This window comes from Triticum dicoccoides, chromosome 2B (assembly GCF_002162155.2).
Source record: "Triticum dicoccoides isolate Atlit2015 ecotype Zavitan chromosome 2B, WEW_v2.0, whole genome shotgun sequence".
NCBI lineage: Eukaryota > Viridiplantae > Streptophyta > Magnoliopsida > Poales > Poaceae > Triticum > Triticum dicoccoides.
Window position 1 is genome coordinate 742,474,198 of NC_041383.1, and position 8,684 is coordinate 742,482,881.

Here is an 8,684-nt window from a genome sequence, read left to right on the forward strand (position 1 = left end):
CACTACAAAGTATATAGAACAATGCAATAAGCTATCTATATGTATGCATTCAAAAAATAAAGAAGGAAAAAAAAGTTCGGGATTTTTTTTTACCTTTGGGGCATATCGTCGAACACATGGTGCGCGTCGGCCGCCGGCTCAACAAGTGAGCTCGCCGGCGCTTCGGTAGCCGCCGCGCTCGTTACACGCCCTGCAAGCTTCTTCCTCGGCGCCTTCGAGGTGCCGGAGCCGTCCACCGCCTTCTTCTTCTTTGCGGATGTCTTGCCCTTCTTCGGTCGCGGCGCATTTGGGGACTTGGAGGTGCCGGAGTCGTCCGCCGCCTTGTTCTTCATCACGGCGGGCGCCTGCGCGACGCCACCAGCCGCCGAGGTCATCCGCGACGGCATGAAGAGGGGGCGCGCGAGGCCGATGCTCGGAGGAGCTCCGGCGGAGGCGCGGCCAACGCTCCCAGCACTAGGGTTTGCGGCGGCGGCGGCGGCGCCGACGCTGGAGGGTTCGCGGCTGTAGGATGGGGTGAGGGGAGTGCCGGCGCGTGGGTCCATCGGGTCAGCTCGCCGGCGCCGGCGCGTGCGGGGCGAAGGTGGCGCGCGGAAGAGAGTGCGGCGCGAGCGCTTGTGCGTGCCACACGCGGAAGCGTGTGCTCCAAATACGCAGCGCGCGATAGCGATTTGGATCGCACGTCCAACTCTATATGCCGCGCGCGCGATTTTTACACGCCCGCTGAAGACAAACTAGCGATTGCGCGCGTGCTAAAATGGGTAATTTTGCGGCGCGGCGCTTGTTTAGCGCGCCTGGAGATGCTCTAATAAGTATAAAAAAAAACGTAGTCAACTGGTTAGCAATCGTCGTTCTCACCACCTGAATTGATCCGAATTCTTTGACCAAACCATGTAGAACGGATTGGGCACAGACGATTGTTTTATCCCCCAGTGGCCTTGCTATTGGCTGCACACTTTCAAGACGTACGCGTCAGATCATCCACAAAGTTGACAATCGAGATATCAGAAATGTCGAATGACGCATACAGCTGCAGGCAAAGGAAGCAACACATTCATCCCCGGACACTCGAAAGGACGCTCCAAGTCCAAGGAGGCAACATCTCCTGATCCCCCGAAGTTGCTGCTTGATCGCCATGGCGCTTAGCAGCGGCATCCTCGCCTTGTCAATCAGTAAGTACGATATGCTCAGCTGTTGGATTAATTCGCTGTCGATTCTCAGCTGTTTTTGGGTTGACATCTTGCAGTTGGAGTGCTGGTCGCTGGTATAGTGACAGTGGTCGCCACGATCGCCATCTACCTATGCGCCAAGGTCGCCGTGCAGATGTATCTGCAGAAGGAAGACAAGCAGGACGGCCACCGGGACGCGTGGCTCGGCAACGGAGCAGCCGCCGGTAGCACGCCGAGAGCCACGGATGACGCAGAGGACGTCGAGATGGGGAGCATGAGCTTCTTCATCGAGGGTGTCCAGAACGAGCGGCCCGTCCGCTTCAGCTCGCAGCAGCTGCGGGGCTTCACCCAGGGCTTCGCGCACAAGCTAGGCTCCGGCGGCTTCGGCGTGGTGTACAGGGGCAGGTTTCCCAACGGCACGCCCGTGGCCGTGAAGGTGCTCAACAGCACGCTCGGGAGGCGCGCGGAGGAGCAGTTCATGGCGGAGGTGGGCACCATCGGGAGGACCTACCACATCAACCTCGTCCGCCTCTACGGCTTCTGCTTCGACGCCGCGGTGAAGGCGCTCGTGTACGAGTACATGGAGAACGGCTCGCTTGACCGGCACCTGTTCGGCACGCCGGCGCCGGAGGGCCGCGCCATCGGCTTCGAGAAGCTCCAAGAGATCGCCGTCGGCACGGCCAAGGCGGTGCGGTACCTGCACGAGGAGTGCCAGCACAGGATCATCCACTACGACATCAAGCCGGAGAACGTGCTGCTCGGGGCCGACATGGCGCCCAAGGTGTCCGACTTCGGGCTCGCCAAGCTGTGCGACAGGGAGGACACCCACCTGACCATCACGGGCGCGCGGGGCACGCCCGGGTACGCGGCGCCGGAGCTATGGATGCCGCTGCCGGTCACGCACAAGTGCGACGTGTACAGCTACGGGATGCTGCTGTTTGAGATGCTGGGTCGGCGGCGGAACCTGGAGCTCGGGCTGCACAGCCGCGAGAGCCAGGAGTGGTACCCGCGGTGGGTGTGGCACCGGTTCGAGGCCGGCGAGATGGACGCCGTGCTGGCACGCGCGATGGCCGCGGGGGACCTGGACGCCACGGAGAAGGCGGCGAGGATGTGCAAGGTGGCGCTGTGGTGCGTGCAGTACCGGCCGGAGGAGAGGCCGTCCATGGGCAATGTGGTGCGGATGCTGGAGGGGGAGGAGCAGATCGCCGCGCCGGGCAACCCGTTCGCGCACCTCGCGGCATACAGCGCCGGAGTGACGTTGTCCGATGACACCACAACGGATTCCTACGGTTCTTCAGCTTTCACCGGCAAGTAGCTTCGTTACGTTTATTTATGTATACAACCAATTGTGTTGAAATATACTCCCTCCGTTCCTAAATATAAGGTGTATTAGTTTTTCAAAAAGTCAACTGTTGTCTATGTTTGACCAACTTTACAGCAAAATATATAAAGATTTATAATAGAAAATATATAAAATGTAAAACTATAGTTTATGATGAATCTAGTGATAATGATTTGGTATTCTAGATATTGATATTTTTGTCTATAAACTTGGTCAAACTTAGAGAAGTTTGACTTTTTTAAAAAATAATACACCTTATATTGAGGAAACGGAGGGAGTACTAGTACACAGGACGAATTTCCATCCAGCTTAAGAAATCATACATCTTAAGAAAGAGTTCAGGTCTGTGGACGAAGATCCACCCTCTTGGATGGCACTGCGAGAAGCGTCCCTCCACAGAAGCGCTCTGCTCCTCACCCCATTGCTCTGTGGCAGATCAGAGGAGCTCATCAGCGTCTCGACGGCCCGCGCAATCGCCTCCCTCGTGATGATGCCGTCAGGTTGCATCTTCTCTTTAAGACTGTACCCAATCTTCCACACGTCGACGACCAGGCGGCTGTTGGTCGGCTGGTCCATGCCTATGGGAAGAGTGAGCATCGGAACGCCGGCAAACACCGCCTCCAGCACGGAGTTCATGCCACAGTGCGTCAGGAAACCCCCCACGGAAGGATGGCACAGCACCTTGAGCTGGTCGCACCACGGCACGAGCACCCCGTTACCGTTGCCGCCCAGCAGCGGCCGCACCTGCGAGTGCGCTTGGTCGTGGAGCGCCCACATGAACTTGACGCCGCTCGCGGCGAGCCCCATGGCGAGCTCGGCGAGCTGGGAGGGTGGCAGCGAGAGGAAGCTGCCCAGCGACACGTACAGCACGGAGCCTGCAGGCTGAGTGTCTAGCCAAGCCCAGTAGTACTCGTCTCGCGGTTCTTCTCCGAGTGTGGTGTAAGGGATGCAGGGGCCAATCGAGTACACGCGGGGCGACGAAGGCTCTGAGCTGAGCGAGTCCATGACGCCGGCTTCGAGCTCGTAAAACGAGGAGAAGAGCACGCACTGACCTGCCCGGGCACTGCGAATTCTCGCCTTGAATCGCACTCGACTGGCCTCGCCGGACAAGATCGGCTGAAACTCGCGCATCGTTAAGCAAGTCTGACCAGGGATGAACTGATCCCACATCGGATCTGCAATATAATGGGGAAATGCATCACGCATCAGAACTAGATCTTCATCACTAGTAATAATAGGGGAAAGCTGTGAGTTGGCGCTCTCACCCTCGACGCCCAAGCTGCTGCCCGCCATGAGGCGCTCGAAGTGGTACAGGGCCGCGAAGTTGGTGGCGGAGAAGGGGCAGAACGTGCACGCCTTCACGGCCCTTTTGAACGCCATGGGCACCGCCCACTGCAACAAGAAGTCGGCCACGACCACGACTACCGCCATATCCGGTGATTGCAGCTGCAGCATCTCCTCGAGGAGCCGCTGCACGGGGGCCTCCATCCTGGTGTTAACGGCGTCCGAGAAGCCAGGGTAGTCGGCTGCGCGGCCATGCTCCGAGGGGATGACGTTGGGGATGGCGGTCAAGCGGACGCACGCCGGTAGGAGCGGCTCTGCTGCGCCAACCAGACCAACCCACTCCTCGGTGAGGATGACCGTGGTGGCGACGCCGCGTGCGGCGAGCAGGCGGCACAGGCTCAGCATCGCGTTCACGTGGCCACGGCCGGGGTACGGCAGTGCCACGACGCGGCATGGTGGGTGATCGGCGAGAGCGGCATCGGCCATGATTGTTTGATCTGGGCGCATCTCTTTTGTTTTCCTCACTATCCCGTGCGTTGAATTTGGATGGTTTTTCTTGGAGTATACGTTGTTGGTGTTGGGCCATAAAGTACTCTACGGTAAGTTTGTTGTTGCACCATAAAATTAATCATCAATAATTGCCTTGATCAAATGGAGCTATAAATTATAGTTGTTGGAACCATAGCCGCCATGGGGTGGGTAGGCATTGATGGGTGGAAGAGTTGTTATTGTAGACAGTGAGCGAAAGTAACTTCTGAGCTGGAGCGCAAATGAGCTTGGTTATGATAAACCTTGACAAACGTTCTAAGTGTTGGTATTTTTTTTATCATGAGATCATATTTGTGGAAAGCGTGGGTAGAGAAAAACAAAATCAGTGCTCCAAAATGCTTTCGAAAGTAGCATTTCCGGAGCATCAATTTTGTTTTGATGTCACACCTTCCACGAATGTGATCTCATAATGAAAATTTGCAAGCACTTGTCAAAGTTTACCGTAAAAATTTAGAATTTTTTAAAAAATTATTTTTGTTTTCTTCGATTTTTATTGTTCATCCGCGCTCATGAGCTCGAGCTCAGATACTCCACGTCCCAATACTTTTATTTTCAGGGAGAGAATAACGTACTACAATGTGATAATCTGCTATCTAGAAGGATGAGATTATTTGTTCAAGAAAATGTTCATCGGTGACAATAATATGGATCGGAGGGAGTAAGTGATCCTTTGTGCATCTCAAGATCCCCAGAATGGAGATAGAAAAAAAAAAGACCAGTCAGAACACTAAACTCACCAACCGCAGACCCATTCGTAGAATCATTACCCGTGAATAAAAGCCCCCTTTATCGAAAAAGAATCATTACCCGTGGCCGTGGTTAACTATTGAATGTCGCTGTTAGAAGGGAGAGAGGGGTTTGATGGAATAGTTGTTGTATTGCTTGAGCCTCGTGGGCATATATATGGGAGTACAATGACCAGTTTGGAGTATAAGACAAGGCAGGAACAGATCCTAGTCTATCCTATACTTCCTAATATACATTATATTCAACGTCCCCCCGCAGTCACAACGGTAGCGACGCAGACGGTGAGACTGAAGAAGAATCCAAAGGCAAGCTGATGGACACCCCCCCACAGTCGTAACGGTCGATGCATCGCGGAGTCGTGGCTGGAGTGGAAACCGACGAGGTTGCACAAGCATGGCGGTAGCCCTTTGTGCCGTTTGTCGAGGTAGCCGAGAGCATACGTGGTGTGGTCGGTGTCGAGTCGGGGGTCGCCGGTGTCGAGGTAGTCGCCATGGAGCCGCGAAAGAAGAGCAGCGGCGGTGGCGGCCTCAGGAGGCAGCGACGGCTAGAGAAGGAGCGCAGCAACGATGCTCGAAGTAGGCGATAATCAACCCGACAACGTGACGAAGATCGGCGCGGATGGTGACGTTCCCACGTCAAGGGAGGCGGCGCGACACATATCACGTGGAAATCAACGCGCGTGGACGGCGGTGGACCATGGGCCGATGCGTTATGGCCCGAAGGGACGACGCAATGGCGGCGAGCAGGTCGGGGCGACGGCGGGGAAGACCTCAGGGCGGTTGCAGGGATCGCATGCCACGCTCGCTACGGCCTGACGGAGCGACGCAGCGGCAGCGCAAGGGTCGGTGCAGCCTTGAGGACGGCCCTGAGCGAACGGCCTCGGTGCGGCGATTGACCGCGTGCCATGACACTATGACCAGAAGGGGCGACGCAGCGGCAACGCACGAGGTGGTGCAACCATGGGAACGGCCTTAGGATGGCAGCGGGGATCACGTGTCGCGGACTACGACCCGAAGGGGCAACGCATTGGCGGTGCAGATCGGTGCAGCCACGGAGATAACCACGGGGCGACGGTGCTGTGCACTACAAGAAATATGTCAATTATTGACCTTTTGTCAGTGACCCTGACAGAATTGGTCATACATCTATGACCATTTGAGATCAATTGGTCAAAAACTGTTCGGAGGGCTCCAAACCCTAAACTATTGCGATCATTTTGGTCAGAAAGGTCGTAATTTCCTTACACAAAATTGTCATAAAGCAAACAACGCTGGTCCGCTGCCTTATTTCTAGTTGTTAATGACTAATATAGATGGTCATTGACGGTGTCCTGGACTAAGGGGTACTCACCATGTTGTCTCCCAATCAGTTAGATTGGGCCGAGGACCCCCATGACCGCATACTCATGGGCCAGTTCGGACAACCCCTGCCGCATACAAGGAAGACTCTACAAGACTTGGCGCCCAAGACAAGGACTCTCCTAAATCCTACGCCTCCGGTGTCTTATATAAACCGAGGCCAGGCTAGTCAATGAACAATATCATATTCATTACTATAATCTCGTGGTAGATACGTGTACTCTGTACTACACCCATATGAATACAATCAAAAGCAGCATGTAGGGTATTATCTCATCAAGAGAGCCCGAAGCTGGGTAAAACTCCGTGTCCATGTTACCATCGTTCCAAGACGCCTAGCTTAGGACCCCTACTACGAGATACGCCGGATATTGAACCGACATTGGTGCTTTCATTGAGAGCCTGCTAGATGATCGCCACAGATTGATGGATAATCAGGTGATATTTTTTCAGTCAGATCTGTTTTGTACTAGTTAGTTTTTGTGAGAACCATCGCTGGTTTTCGAGCTTTGTTCGCAGATTAGATTGAGATCAAGGTTTAAAATTTTGCTGCCAGATGCCTTGGTATCCGGCGTTCTATCTCGGTTTTGGTATTGGTATACGACGTGGTCTAGCCAAAGATCAACTAGCAGCTGGCCGCATTGTCGTATGTAGCGCTGGATCACGGAGCCGAGGACAAATCCTCGCACGGGCAACGGCCATCCAAGGGGAGATTCCTTTTTTTTTCTTTATTCCCTTTTTTAATTCGGCACCTAGGCCGTCGCTGGACGCTAGTAGTATTTTTGCTATGGAAGGCCTACACTAAAGTACTAATGCGATGGACTCCTAGTATTTTGCACGATACCCTAAATTTGATCGGTGGATTGTAGTAATTCAAGTACAACTACTTCACGTTTGGATCAGAAACTAGTCTCCTCTTGTTACTAGCTTGTACTAGTTGGTACAGACCGCGAAAATCCATAGGAGTGCTCGTCCTCGCCTGCACACGTTATTGTTGCGCGCTCGTTCTATTTGGGATCGGAGACTGGGTTCGCACTAAACTCATCAATTTAGTGATTTTGGGATTTTTTTCAGATCATGAATTTTTTTTCAGATCATGAATTTTTTTTCAAATGTGGATTGTTTCGTGCTAAACTCATCAATCAAAGTCAAAAGAGTGATTTTGGGCCGTTCGCAGATTCAATGTCCACCCATTTCAGGAGGACCTTCTATTGACAAGCAGAAAACAAAATGATAAAGCCAAATGCATCATGAGTACGAACAGGTAAAAGAATCAAGCAGCCATGCATGCAAGTTGATCCACCGCTTACCTGGGCGAAAAGCTTGAATCCACCCACTTTTTGCGGCCATTCGGCATCCTGTACCAATCGAACATTATCAGGTCCGGCCGTCACGGCAATGACTAACTCCGTTGCTCCGTCATACGGGCCCATTTCTGTACTCACACTATTTCTCTGCCATATACGCGGCAGCATCTCCTTCCACCATAAATGCTGCTTCCAACCAGACGCTGTGCTATTGGTCCCTATAACAGGAGCAGGCGAGCTCGTCCACCGTATCGCTGCTCTCGTACAGACCGCTTCTTTTTATATGCTTCGGTCTACTATGGTCATCGCTCGTTAAACAGGTTTAAATTTTCCTGACTATTCGTTTATCACATGAAATTATTACACACAGAATATTTTTTGTTGGTTTGCATTATTTTTGCAGAGAAAATTTCAGTGGCGGCGCCCCGTGTGTGCCGCCTAGTTACACTTAGGATCTAAGGTCCGCTATGACGGACTAGCAGCAGACGCTGACTCATGAGGACGTGTTGCACACCGTGGAAGATCCTGAATGACTGCATTGAAGGAAATATGCCCTAGAGGCAATAATAAAGTTATTATTTATTTCCTCATATCATGATAAATGTTTATTATTCATGCTAGAATTGTATTAACCGGAAACATGATACATGTGTGAATACATAGACAAACATATAGTCACTAGTATGCCTCTACTTGACTAGCTCATTAATCAAAGATGGTTATGTTTCCTAACCATAGACATGTGTTGTCATTTGATTAATGGGATTACATCATTAGAAGAATGATGTGATTGACATGACCCATTTCGTTAGCCTAGCACTTGTTCGTTTAGTATGCTGCTATTGCTTTCTTCATGACTTATACATGTTCCTGTAACTATGAGAAATATGCAACTCCCGTTTACCGGAGGAACACTTTGGGTACTACCAAA

At 52.6% G+C, this 8,684-nt stretch overlaps 2 protein-coding genes across 2 annotated transcripts; one reads left to right on the forward strand and one right to left on the reverse strand.

The window, feature by feature from the left end:
- The first annotated feature begins 985 nt into the window (after nt 1-985).
- Nucleotides 986-2,591, forward strand: LOC119366005 (G-type lectin S-receptor-like serine/threonine-protein kinase At1g34300). The gene is made up of 3 exons (XM_037631668.1): nt 986-1,169; nt 1,244-1,653; nt 1,729-2,591. The coding sequence occupies exons 1-3, from the start codon at nt 1,133-1,135 to the stop codon at nt 2,479-2,481; spliced, it is 1,200 nt and encodes a 399-aa protein (XP_037487565.1). The 5' UTR covers nt 986-1,132; the 3' UTR covers nt 2,482-2,591.
- A 116-nt stretch (nt 2,592-2,707) lies between these two features.
- On the reverse strand, nt 2,708-4,353 carry LOC119366004 (UDP-glycosyltransferase 87A2-like). Its single transcript, XM_037631667.1, has 2 exons — nt 3,774-4,353; nt 2,708-3,683 (listed from the first exon to the last, which is right to left on the reverse strand). Exons 1-2 carry the CDS (start codon nt 4,297-4,299, stop codon nt 2,818-2,820), a joined length of 1,392 nt encoding a protein of 463 aa, XP_037487564.1. The 5' UTR covers nt 4,300-4,353; the 3' UTR covers nt 2,708-2,817.
- Nucleotides 4,354-8,684: the final 4,331 nt, after the last annotated feature.